The sequence below is a fragment of the Anabrus simplex genome, chromosome 4 (assembly GCF_040414725.1).
Source record: "Anabrus simplex isolate iqAnaSimp1 chromosome 4, ASM4041472v1, whole genome shotgun sequence".
Taxonomy (NCBI): Eukaryota; Metazoa; Arthropoda; class Insecta; order Orthoptera; family Tettigoniidae; genus Anabrus; species Anabrus simplex.
This window is the reverse complement of record NC_090268.1, coordinates 133994313-134008883: the sequence shown is the minus strand read 5'-3', so window position 1 is coordinate 134008883 and position 14571 is coordinate 133994313. Positions and strand designations below refer to the sequence as shown.

The window sequence follows — 14571 nt, the reverse complement described above, 5'->3', positions numbered from 1 at the left end:
AAAGTTGTTTGGCTAATGGACTTAAGTTGAAGGGGGAAAAGGAAAACAATATTATTACTCACATTACTTTCAAGCTTATGCGATGACAAGTAAGTGTACTGTAAAGTAGTTATTTCAGTCACTAGCTTTTGCAAGTACTGATGAAATATCTAAGTAACTTTTAACATAGTTTTACTCATAAAAGTTATTCATAAATTTTAAATACTTTGCATATTAATTAGTGCATGTCGTGTCATTTGAACTGCCGGAGAGTGTGTAATTTGGGCCATTGAAACAATATTGTAATAATTACCTTTCTCCGTAGTTTTACTGGTGATTCTAAAATAACGTGTTTTATAATTTGAGGCCAGCCCCATGGTGTAGGGGTAGCAGGCCTGCCTCTTACCCGAAAGTCCCGAATTCGATTCCCGGCCAAAGATTTTTACCTGAATCCGAAGACTGGTTCGATGTCCTCTCAGCTTACGTGATTACAATTGAGGAGCTATCTGACGGCAATGCATGTGATAAGTATTATGATGATGATTGGATTCAGTGCAATAGTTGCAAAAAGTGGGTTCGTGAAAACTGCGCCAGAAGCCATAATGAATTATTTTATAATTGGCTTACATGTCAAACGTGATGACGACAATTCATAGTGTCGTATTTTATTGCTTAGTATTTCATAACAAATACATTGAATAATTTACAAGTGTTTACATTTACCAGTCCAAATTACACAATAACAAATTTGAGAATAAATATAACTTTTAAAAAAGTACTAAACATAATATTAACATTTATTTTCATAAAATCATTCGATACAGTGTATTCATCATCGTGTATAAAATTTGAGAAATTTCCACTACGGTCAATAGACTTATGGACGTTTAAAAGTAAGCAGTTCAAATTACACGAACTTCCCCTATATAGTATTAGCATTCATATTTTAATTTCTATTGTGTATAATTTATAACAATAGAAATAAGAAATGAAAATATTCTGTAAGTGGTCGTAAATGCCTGTTGAACAATAAAGTAAATCAATATATTAAATAATTTTCACAAGGAAACGATAGCAGCGAAGCATTGCCGATTATGGGCCTAAGAGGCAAATTCTAGAACCAAGAGCTCTGTCGCGATTCTAGCATATCACTTCTACCAAAGCTCCTTGCTGCCGCAGAGCATGGGGGTTATTTCTTCTATGATATTTCACGATCTCTTTTATCAGTCCCGTACCTTCATAGTCATCGTTAAAAACACTACGTCACCACATCCGTCAATCCGATTCTGCATCCTCCCAGATTTCGAAGTCTGCCTGGTATTTCTTCATACTAGACTGAAGAGTGTCATTGCATATACAACCAGAATCATGTCTCGATATCACCGGGCGAGTTGGCCGTGCGCGTAGAGGCGCGCGGTTGTGAGCTTGCATCCGGGAGATAGTAGGTTCGAATCCCACTATCGGCAGCCCTGAAGATGGTTTTCCGTGGTTTCCCATTTTCACATCAGGCATATGCTGGGGCTGTACCTTAATTAAGGCCACGGCCGCTTCCTTCCCATTCCTTGGCCTTTCCTCTCCCATCGTCGCCATAAGACCTATCTGTGTCGGTGCGACGTAATTAGCCCCTAGAAAAAAAAATGTCTCGATATCCAGAATTTCCTAAAGTTATGACTAACAATTCATTCAGTAGGGTACGGTGGGCTTGGAGGATAACGCCCTCTCTGAGGCCAGGAGTTTTGTTACGGTGAAGGTGATGCGAAGAAAAAAATGATAAAGCGGCCGTGGCCCATCAAGGGATCTGCCTTGGCATTCGCCTTAGTGCAGGAGAATGGAAAATCACAGAAAATCATTCTCAAGACAGCAACGGTGGGGACCAGGCCTTCTCCGTCTCCCCACTGCAGAGATGTAGAGCCATGGTAGAACTACGGTCACCCATCCTCTGCTCGGTTGGTCGGACGGAATGCAGAGTTATGGAGCCATGGTCATGAACATCCCGTTCCTGCATCCGTGTCTTTCTTCTATATTTGGTGATCATCTCCTCTTATCAGTGCACTAGGGAGGCCAGATAAAGTCAGTAATACCTATATCACCATCATCATCGCAACATGTAGAATAATAATAATAATAATAATAATAATAATAATAATAATAATAATAATAATAATAATCGTATGGCCTCAGCTACCGTGTGCAGGCATTTCAGTTTGACGCCATCTGGCTGTCTGCTCGTCAATTTCGACGTTCCGTTTTACTCTAGGCCCCCACTAGGTGGCAGACCGAGTAAATCGAAACTCTCTTGGGCGTCTATGGCTGAGATTTAATGAATTTTGTCGGGTAAAGACCGAATGTGTCACCAGAGATCTTTTGCATGCCGACATCGTACGATATGGAGTGTCGAATGGACTTTTTTCCGCCCTTCAAAAATCCGACTACCTCTGCCGGGTTTGAACCCGCTATCTTAGGATCCGGAGGCCGACACTCTACCGCTGATCCACAGAGGCAGCTAACATGTAGAATGAAAATTTTTCTTCATAAGTGTTATTAATAAATCCATCTTCTGTTCGTGGGTCGACGGACGGAATTGGGCTTTGGTTTGACGCGCCATCTGCGACCGCACACTTCTACCATCATTTCAGTGTATACCTGCCTCTCTCGTGCTCTCAACCACGCTGTCACTCCATCTTGTAGTTGGCAGCCTCCTACCCACATCCTTTCTTTACAACCCAATCTGTTAAAATGCCTATACAGCTTAAAACACACCATTTTACGTACACAGAGAGTTTGGACTCGGTCTTTAATTCACTCAATCCATCCATCTTCGTCCAAAATGCCATCCACCTGTTATCGGCACACTTTATCTGGATGCATTTGTGTACGGGGGTGAGGAGTAAGAAGGGAGCTGTCCCGGTTCCGGTAGTGCTGCCAGCTGCATGGAAATGAAATCTGAATTGAATCGATAGTACCTATGATCGATCGATATATGTATTTGCTACACATTTATTTACATTAATTCTCAGACAAATCCCTGTCACAATGTATTTGTATATGTATTTGCTACACCTTTATTTACATTAATTCTCAGACCAATCCCTGTCACAATGTATTTGTATATGTATTTGCTACACCTTTATTTACATTAATTCTCAGACAAATCCCTGTCACAATGTATTGGTATATGTATTTGCTACACCTTTATTTACATTAATTCTCAGACAAATCACTGCCTCAATGTATTTGTATATGTATTTGCTACACCTTTATGTACACCAATTCTCAGACAAATCACTGTCACAATGTATTTGTATATGTATGTGCTACACCTTTATTTACATTAATTCTCAGACAAATCCCTGTCACAATGTATTTGTATATGTATTTGCCACGTCTTTATTTACATTAATTCTCAGACAATTCACTGTCTCAATGTAATTGTATATGTATTTGCTACACCTTTATTTACACTAATTCTCAGACAAATTCCTGTCACAATGTATTTATATATGTATTTGCTACACCTTCATTTATATATATTCTCAGATAAATCCCTGTCACAATGTATTTGCTACATCTTTATTTACATTAATTCTCAGACAAATGCCTGTCACAATGTATTTGTGTATGTATGTGCTACACCTTTATTTACATTAATTCTCAGTCAAATCTCTGTCACAATGTATTTGTATATGTATTTGCTACACCTTTATTTACATTAATTCTCATACAAATCCCTGTCACAATTAATTTGTATATGTATGTGCTACACGTTTATTTACATTAATTCTCAGACAAATCCCTGTCACAATGTATTTGTATATGTATGTGCTACACCTTTATTTACATTAATTCTCAGATAAATCTCTGTCACAATGTATTTGTATATGTATGTGCTACACCTTTATTTACATTCACAGACAAATCCCCGTCACAATGTATTTGTATATCTATTTGCTACACCTTTATTTACATTAATTCTCAGACAAATCCCTGTCACAATGTATTTGTATATCTATTTGCTACACCTTTATTTACATTAATTCTCAGACAAATCCCTGTCAAAATGTATTTGTATATGTATGTGCTACACCTTTATTTACATTAATTCTCAGGCAAATCCCTGTCACAATGTATTTGTATATGTATTTGCTACACCTTTATTTACATTAATACTCAGACAAATCCCTGTCACAATGTATTTGCTACACCTTTATTTACACTAATTCTCAGACAAATCCCTGTCACAATGTATTTGCTACACCTTTATTTACATTAATACTCAGACAAATCCCTGTCACAATGTATTTGTATATGTATTTGCTACACCTTTATTTACATTAATTATCAGATAAATCCCTGTCACAATGTATTTGTATATGTATTTGCTACACCTTTACATTAATTCTCAGACAGATCACTGTCACAATCGTCACTGCACTCTGCTGTACTATGCATTACAATGTCGTCCATGGCTATTTCCATGACACCGTCGTGCCCCCAGTAGTCTTCCTCCCGTACTTTCACTTTCCGGCAGTACCCTTCCCAATCTTCGGCAGATACGGAGCGGAATGCCTCGATGGTCAGTCGTCGAAAGTTAACTGCTGACATGTCTCCCGTAATGTTCCGTCCTTTGAATTCTCGTTTGATTTTTGCCCATGCCAATTCAATGGCTTTCAGATCACAGTTGTATAAGGGAAGACGAAGGACGACGTGTCCTTTTTCAGCCGTCATGACGTCAACAGCATAAATTGTATCAGGAGGCATGTGTTCCTGAACTAATCTATACAGGGCCTCTTTCCTTTGATTTGCGTCGCAGACAATGCCTCTCCCCTGTAGCCACTGGACCATTGTCACTCGTGTACCATACCTCGATGGTATTTTATCCACCTGTCGAGAATGATATGGTGAATTATCCAACACTATCACAGATGCAGGAGGCAAAGTAGGGAGCACAGATGTTTTGAACCATTTCTCAAAATTATAGGAATTCATTTGGCCATGGTAATCGCCTTGGGTACTCCTGGCTTCAAATATTAATTGTTCTTCTCTAATTAATCATTTCTCAGATCCAACGCTTGCAATTATTAGCCTTTTCTAAGAGCTTCCCCGTGCTGTAACACCCACAACATCGTTTCCTCTCTGCCAGCATTTTCCAGTTATATTATTATCAATCCAGGACTCGTCCAAGTAAAATACTTCCTTGCCTTAAATTGGACGAGGAAGCGTGCCCGCCAATCAACGATGTCTGCCCGCCCCAGCAATAAAACACGTTTGTTTTTGACCTTCTTCCACACAAAACCCATACCTTTCAAACCTTTTTGGAAGAACGTTGGGCTCCACGACCACTTAATTTCTTTCTGCAGCACAAGGATCAGTTTCTTCACGGTAGGCACCACTTTATGGACGATATAGAAGTGTTCGCTGGTGTCCCTTATCACTCGTTTGTCGCTATCGTCCAGTTCTATCTTCCCTTGCGTTCTTAATACGAGAAAGAGGAGAACAGCATATAACACATGCACATGACAATAGTATCCATCATGATATTCGTTAGAACTGCTTAGATAGACTGGTCAGAGGAACCTACCTTCTTTTACCACGGGTGCGTGGAGAATCACGGGGGTGAGAGGCAGAAAATGCCTTAATCCTATTAATAATTGCAGCAGATTTTCCCGTATACGCGGCAGCGCGTTGAATAGCCTTGTTGAAGGGGAAGAGCAGCTGTTTCTGTTTTTTCTCCATGGCAGAGCACTTTGCAACGTGGGCTATTATTTTCCGTCCCTCGCTGTGTATAACCGGCGATGGTCGTTACCGTGGAGAAGTTCCAGGTGGTTCCTTGGATGTCGACGGATGTTCCGCACTCATGTTCACTACTAACCTATAATATATTGGGGCTTTGTTATGTAAACAACAACAGTACGTAACGTATACGCCAGATGTCACACGGCTTTGTTATGTAAACAACAACAGTACGGAACATGTACGCCAGATGTCGCACGGCGATGCATAATCGATTCATAGTTTGTGTTCAAAGGTTGCCAATACGAATTCCGAAGATTGCCGAGGTCGACCGATTCAGCACTAGGGTGTAAATGCCTCCAGATAAAGTGTGCCGATAATAGATTTATCCAAATATTTTCCTTGACACTTTCAAATCCGTCGTTCACATTCCATAAGAAGGGAATTTCGAACAGCATTCATTTCTTGAACGAGTATCATTATTGATTCATCTCATTAGCAGTGTTGTCTCTGATGATGATGATTATTATTATTATTACTATTATTATTATTATTATTATTATTATTATTATTATTATTATTATTATTATTATTATTATTATTATTATTATTGTTTTGAAGGGAAGTAAAAGTAAGCAACCGTCTCCTCAACTTAAAACAGGAGGGGAAAAGTATGAGGCCATCCTTCGAAGAATTAGAATATCAACAAAGGAAAGGGAAAGGTACGGATGGGGATGAAAATGAAAGACTCACTACGTCACGCAAAACTCCCGACAAGAGTTGGCTACGAAGTCAGTAGGAAAGATGAAAGTGAGGAACCTGGTACAAGAGACTGAGAGCAATGCCAGATTCAGCTAAAGGCCCTGTATCGGTGATACACCAGCTCCGTGCATTTAAACTGGTTGCCTTTTAGAAGGCCATCTATATCGTGTACTTCAAACTGTGTCCTGGAAGAAGTTTGAAGGTTTATCGTCAAATGTCTCTACTGTCTACTTGTGTGCCCCCTCTGATAGGAACATGAACAATTAATTTTCAAACAAATTTGTAATTTCGAGGTTTCCAGAACTGAAATGTTGTAAATTCTTTTTTTTGTGTGTGTGTTCTTAGGTTACTAGGACTGCTATCCCTTCCTTCTTCTAAATTTTCGTCGACCAATCAGGCATTTTGTACATTCATTTAATCAACCAAAAGAATTTGTGAGTGTGTACAGGGCTTCGGCCTAGAGAATTTTGGAACCTTTCTCTCCGTTATAAAAGCTGGGACATTTTGGGCCATGCTGTCTTTCGATGGCTCCAGTCAAAAGGTTCAGAGTGTGTTCGTAGAGGAGGTAGGGGGATAGCCTTGACCATCTCCGGAAGGCCCACCAGCTCAAGGTAATGGCAAACATCTTTTAATCATGTGACAGTCTCAGAAAACTATACTGAGTGGAAGGTTTCAGGATTCTCTTTTAATGTAAAAATCAAGCTTTCAATGTAAATTTTCGAACAAACTTAAAGACCTTAGTCTAACTTAGGGAATAAAGAGTATGAACGGTCTTTTATTCCTATTCAACTTGGTATTGGGGTGACTACGATTTCGTAATCTTTAACATTTATCTCTTCCTGCTGTAATCTAAAATTTTCTCTCCATCTAGTCACCTCCGCAGTATAGGCTTAGCCACTATAACTTCAGGCCATAAGCCCAAATAGTGTTTAAAGAATTTTCAAGTGAATTTCTAAGGAGTGCAAGAGTTCGCCTCCTAATATTTTGATTTCCGGCCAATAACTTTAACATTTTCTTTCCACTAAGGCCATGTAGAGTGGGCACTTATTGCCTCTGTTAAAGTTAACTATGCTTAAGTTACTTAGTTTCATGTTTAAATGTAACCTAGTTTGTCGAGCAAATAAAACAATGGAATCTAGTTGTATTTTATCTAATGTAAAAGTTAAACTGTGCTTTGGAGAGGCTTGAATCTTGTAAATTTTGGCGAGTAGTCTCCTAGGTAATTGTGTGGAATGAAGTGAGGTGAATCTTCGTACGATATTTTACAACCAGATGCCCTTCCTGACGTCAACCTCATCGGAGAAGTTAATGAGATGTGTAACCGCTCGAGGGACAATTACGGTTACCATAATAATAATAATATAAGAATAATAATAATAATAATAATAATAATAATAATAATAATAATAATAATATAACTTAAGGAAATAGTTGTAAATAACGCAGTGGCGGAGTATTGACATCAAAACATGACCAGTATCTTTCGATCCGCAATATTAAATTAAATATAGGAAACACAGGCCTAAAAATGACAACTAAGACAGGATGTGGAAGGTGCGGGAAGCCCTAATGAGGCCTATGGAACGTATGACGTTATGGGGGTGAAAAGACTTACATGAAACACCCTCTAGCTGAATTCTATTAAAATAACAAATAAAAAATTACAATAGACAAAGTTACATAACAGAACAGCAAATACTTTACGCATTTGACAAACGGAATAACTACGAAACCAAAACACAAATGAAAGGATAGTTAATTAAAAGACAGGAGAAAGACTTTAAATTACAAAATCGAGAATCTAGGGCAAACTCAAGACACGTAGAATATTAAAACTTTGAAAATCACATTAACCAAGAAAATACCGAAACGCAAAGAAATTAAATTAAATTAAACGAAATCAGAAAACATTGAAAATAACATGAAAATAGCACAGAAATAACACTTACCTCGGAAAGACAGAAGTTCCCGAGGGTAGCCCTCGAGCGCGAACGCTCGCTAGGGCGGTCGGATGGAAAATGACGCCGAACAAACGCATCATTTTTCCAAAGCCGGCAAGAAGACCGGATATGGCTCGATTACAATCAACCAATAAGAAAAAATTTCCACTAGATTCTCGTTTACCAAGAACCTCTCTCTCGACCAACTGACCCCGAGCTGCCTGGCCCGGCTCCTTATATAGGATTCGGGTTCTCGCGTGTACGAGAGGCAGCACGGGCGTTAGCCGCGAGAGAGGCAGCGAGGGAGTCCCTGAAGGGTGCTCTCCCCCAATGCTCTTTATTTATAAAATATACAAACTGGGCGACGTATGCAGGCAAGCCTGCTCACAAACAATTGACAAATATATACAAGATGAGAATATTAATTAAGAAACAAAACATATTAACAAGGAAATACCAAACCCTATCAATTGTTGAATGTCTCTGGTAGGCCCGTCAAGGACCTGGTGAGAGAATGAAGAGTGGTCTGTCGCATGGGCCGCCGGGGCGAGGTCCGACGCCCTGCTGACAGAGGCGGCGTTACGTCTTGGCTGCTGATTTCCCAGACGCCCCGCGACGTCCGCGTCCTCGTCCTTGCCGAGTAGTGGTGGCTCCGCGGGTGACCGCGGGCTGGCGCTGGGTTGGTGTGTAGGTGAATCCTTCTGGTAAGACGGCGACCTGATCGCCGGTTGCCCGGTCTACCTGGACTGCCACGTCCCACCCCTGGGCCAGGGCCAGATACAGCAGATTGGCCCTGTTGAAGAAATACTTCTTTTGGGCAGGGTCCAGGCGTGGCCATGCTGAGAGTGCCCAAAGGGTGGTTGCCGCGTCGTGGTGATCGCGTCCTGTAGGGATGATGGCGAGTTGTTCCTTTAGTGCTGTTGCGATCTGGTAGACTTTGGGGTCTGCTGGAGTTGGGAGGCCCTTGTCGTAGGTCGCCGGCTGCAGTTGCCGCCAAGGGATGGCGGCCGGTGGAGGTACCTGGTCCGGGTCGTCCGTGCCTCCGTCGTCGTTGAGTGGATCTTCGTCTAAAAAATTGTCCATTCGGGTTTCGACCTCCTTGAAACGGTCGGCGAGAGCTTGAATGGCTGCTGTGAGGGTCTGGATGTTTTCTTGCGACATGTCTTGATCAGGGTCTATTTCTTGCAGGATAGCGGTGATAGTGTCCGTAGAGGTTGTGCTGGTTGCGCGTGACTGGAGACTTACAGGAGTGACACTGGTTGATTTATGATGAACGTTCCGACGTGGTGTGTTCTTCGTTTGCCGGTATGCTGCGTCAAGGCGCGTTTGTGGCATACTCCGATGAGCCCGGACTGGTAGCAGGGGTACGTTCCCAAGAGCTGCTACTGCACAGATATTAGTTGCTGAACCTCTCTCTCGACCAACTGACCATATATGGTCATTTCCTGTCTACAAACGCTAGATAAATTACATCACTTATTTCAACATCCCTAACCGCGCGTGCGGTATAGGCTGTTCCAAATTAAAGCACCTTTACATTTTTTAAATGTTACCAAATTACATCATGATATACAAATCACTTTATCACTCTTGCAATGTTAACAATCCAATCTTGAGGTTTTCTTAATTTACATTTTACTATTGCCTGAAAGAAAAATTATTACACATATACTTCAGCTACATAAACAAATATTCCAGCAAAGTCCAGAGTTCTTATTTCTTCATTTCTCAAAATATTACAAACAAAATAAAATCCTTCAGTTATGTTCAATTTAAAAAAACTTTTTTTTTCCAAACTCTAACTTCTTGCAACACACAACATCCAGTTCCAGTTCTCTGTCCCACCACAGCTTACAAGATGTAAAAATGGGAGCCCAAGTAAAACAATCTTCAAGGTTGCTGACAGTGGGGTTCAAACCCACTATCTCCCGAATACAAGCTGATAGCTACGTGACCCAAACCACGCGGCTACTTGGATTGTTGATGAATTTTACAGATCGCTTAAACTCAAGCAACAACAAGCCACAGCATATCCACTTTACTCCTTGTTATATTAGGAATAAGTGTATAGCATGAACATCCACAGCATGTTTCCAGTCATTCGACCGGTTTAGGAATGAAATGAATGAAGCCCCCATCTAGCGGTGAGGTTAGGAATTGTGCCAGCTGCCGAAGCCTGTCGCACTCCTTTGGGGCAATGATTAATGACTGACGGAAGAAATGAAATGATAGTGAAGAGTGTTCTTAGACTGAAAGTTGACAGGGAAAACCGGAGTAATTGGAGGAAACCTGTCCCACCTCCGACTTGTCCAGCACAAATCTCACATGGAGTGAACGGAATTTGAACCACGGAACCCAGCGGTAAGAGGCCGGTGCGCTGCCGCGTGAGCCACGTGGGATTTTTATTAAATACTCTTAAAATATAACCGCATTAAAATAAAGTACAGAAAACTGTAATTCATTGGGTGGACTAGAAAAATGTGTTCAGGTAACTGTAAACGATTTATTGCATCCGGTCAATGTACGAGTACGTAAACAGACCAGAAATAACTCAGTGGTGGTGGTGATTATTGTTTTAAGGGGAAGTACAACTAGGCAGCCATCCTCTATATAACACTCATCAGAGAGATCCGACACTTCGAAAAATGAAGGTATTTCTTACAACGTAAGTTGTATCTGGATTTCTGTCCACTGGAAACAAAAACTAACAATATTCCCTTACTACTCAAATGAACGTCACCGTTCATTGACCTTCACGGTTACTAAGATGGTAACAGGCTTTGTTTGCCTTCTTGATCCTCTTCAAAATGTCTTTTTTCTTCGTCTGTCTTTCCAGCCGTTGGCAAAGATCGTTACAAGTTGTTCGCAAAAGCTGACTCCTCCTAGTACCCCTCCTTTGCATACTATATTCATCTCACAATCCTGGTGCTGTCCGCTGTCCAATGGCATCAGCTTCCTCTTCTTTACGTTTATTTCTATTCCAGTTCTGCTCTCCATTCACCTATTTCTTAGAATCTGCGATGATGACAATACCATTTGCATAGTTAAGTTTGGATTGTTTTTCATGTTGTTGTTCCCTGTTCAAATTCTTATTGTCTGTACTTTGCGGAGTTTCGGAATTTCATCGACAAAAATAATGAAAAGTAATAAGCCGAAGCTAACTCCCATGCTTGACTCATTCACATTTTCAAAACACTGGTGATAGTTTTCTAGATATTCTGACAACTCTTTGAACTTCCTTGTACAGACTTTTAACAACGGCAATCAGTTTGGACGATATAGTTTTCTTGTTTTTGCATCCCATTTCTCATAATTTGGCACCATATCGAAATCAAGTGCTAGAAAGAACATCTCATCCCTTTCCAACGTCATTTCAAAGACTACAAATTTGTTCACTTAAGCCTAAACAAATCATCATAACATTCCGAATGATACAATACGTTTGTTTTCTGCACCAGTCACACAGTTTTGTCAGCGTACCCCCGCGGATGCTTCCATTTAACTAACCTACATGTATGACTTCACTTATATCTAGTATTCATGTCCAAGAATACGTACGAAGAGGAAATATACCACGACACGCACGTGTTGTAGGCTCACTTTGATGTCGGAAATTGAGTGGGTGCTCCCAGAACTAAAACCCTAACTATTAGACTACTTCATTACAGTTGAGAAGCAAATGTAAGTATTTTTTACAAATACAGAAAAGTTATTAATGTAATAGAATTATTATTGCCTTCATTTACCTTTAATTAAAAAACATCTACTCTGCTACGGTTGATCTTACAGCGAGCTACACCACATCGGAATGCGGAAGGAAATATGACCCCTGGAGGAACCAACGGGTTAGGGCGGATTCTGTACTTCAGTTGTAGTGATGGTGGTGTTGATTATTGTTCTAAGAAGAAATACAACTAGGCAACCATCCCCTATTAACACTAATCAGGCCGGACTGAGTGGCTCAGACGGTTGAGGCGCCGGCTTTCTGAACCCAACTTGGCAGGTTCGATCCTGGCTCAGTCCGGTGGTAAATGAAGATGCTCAAACATGTCAGCCTCGTATCGGTAGATTTACTGGTACGTAAAAGAACTCCTGCGGGACTAAATTCCGGCACCTCGGCTTCTCCGAAAACCGTCAAAAAAGTAGTAGGAACAATAACATTATTAGGAAGGAAAATAGAGAGATCTTCTATTTCAGTCCACCACAACGTTATGGTCAATTTCTTCAGGACCTCGAAGAGAAGATCCTTTCATAGCACAGAAAAACTTGCGTGCAGGACAGTGATATGTACATTATTTTCTCACCTCACCCCATATACTGTAGAACGCCCCTCGCTATTACGAAACACCGTAAGAGATTGTTAGGAACTTAAGCTAGGGGTGAGTTCTGTATATTGAATTCTTTTTGGAGATTAGAAAAGGAAAAAACACTTATTTAAGTAGAATATATGCAATTTAAAGTAATTTTTAAAGACGTTAATAAAACACATTTTGTGCAATAGGACCTAGCGGCCCTGGGTGGACCGGGCCCTTTCAGCACTTAATGACGCACCACCCCTGCCTGAATCCATATCAAATTTCAGCCCATTAATCCTGTAATTATAACGTTGCTCAGTGAGAAACAAACAAACCTATCCCATTTTTTAGCTATTTTTCTTCCTGTCTTAATTCGTTTACCCTCCAAGGTTGGATTTTCGCTCGGACGCAGCGATGAATCCCACCTCTACTTTAGGTCGTGGGATACAACTGGGAAGTAGGACCAGTATATCGCCCAGGTGACCTCACCTGCTATGCTGAACAGGGGCCTTGTGGGGGATTGGAAAACTGGAAGGGATAGGCGAGGAAGAGGGAAGGAAGCGTCCGTGGCCTTAAGTTAGATACCATCCCAGCATTTACCTGGAGGAGAAGTGGGAAAACCAGCTCCCGGATGGTTGGGGAAGGAATCGAAACCTCTCTACTCAGTTGACCTCCCGAGGCTGAGTATACCCCGTGTCAGTCCTCGTACCACGTTTCAAATTTCGTGGCAGAGCCGGGAATCGAACCCGGGCCTCGGTGGGTGGCAGCTAATCACACTAACTACTACACCACAGAGTCGGACTTCTTAGCTATTACTCGATATTTTGTAAATGATTTCATTTATAATATTCAGGTCAATACATCGAAATGAAACCTAGTGGAGGTTTAAAAATGTATATGCAAAATTTCATGAAATCCCTCCCGGCAGTTTGGAGGTGATGGCGTTCCAAAAAACAGACAGACGTCACTTCACTTTTATAAAATAGATATGTGTTCTACCTCTCATATCTGGTTTCATTCGGATGCATGCTTCCTACGTCATAAATCTGTAAAATTTAACATGTCAAAATTGAACTACGTGAAAGCTGACTTCTACCATTCTGTTCTGTTTCAGTGGAGGTGATGTTCCTGGTGTGGGGTATCAGGCTGTGTATTATGGTGCGGAAGGCTCCGTCTGAATTCAACGAGAGCAGGTTCATCTCCATGGCTATCTACAATGAGTTCCTCTTGTCCGTCTTCCTCAACGTATCAATGTGAGTCAAGTAGTAGAGTAGTCTATTCAGACCAACAGGTCGATCTCAATTAGCTCTTGTCTTCCTTTCCCGAAGGTAGGAGATTAGATCCTGGCTGAGGATATCCAAATGCGATAGCTCTGTGTCGTTGGATATACGCATGTTAGAGAACTGTTGTGATACAAAATTCCGACATCCCAGCCTTCATTAAATTCTATAAAAATATTATTACCTGTAAAGTACACGATTGATTGATTGATTGATTGATTGATTGATTGATTGATTGATTGATTGATTGATTGATTGATTGATTGATTGATTGATTGATTGATTGATTGATTGATTGATTGATTGATTGATTGATTGATTGATTGATTGATTGATTGATTGATTGATTGATTGATTGATTGATTGATTGATTGATTGATTGATTGATTCATTCATTCATTCATTCATTCATTCATTCATTCTTCAGCATTCTAGTCATCGGTCTCTACATCAAAGGAATGGGAGGAAAGGAAAATAAAAGAAAGAATAAAACAAAGAGATAAAGGAAGAAACAAAACAAAGAAAGGGAACATAAAGTAGGCCTATCACTTGTGCTAAAAGTATAGTTACTATTTTAAAAAGTTA

At 40.5% G+C, this 14571-nt stretch overlaps 1 protein-coding gene across 1 annotated transcript in view; it reads left to right on the top strand.

Annotated features, from left to right (window-relative positions):
* Positions 1-14571, top strand: part of LOC136872503 (probable G-protein coupled receptor CG31760) — a 991355-nt gene that overhangs the window by 905539 nt on the left and 71245 nt on the right. The window contains exon 9 of the mRNA XM_067146311.2: positions 13821-13959. Within this exon, the coding sequence (XP_067002412.2) occupies positions 13821-13959 (139 nt within the window). The remainder of the gene's footprint in view (positions 1-13820; positions 13960-14571) is intronic.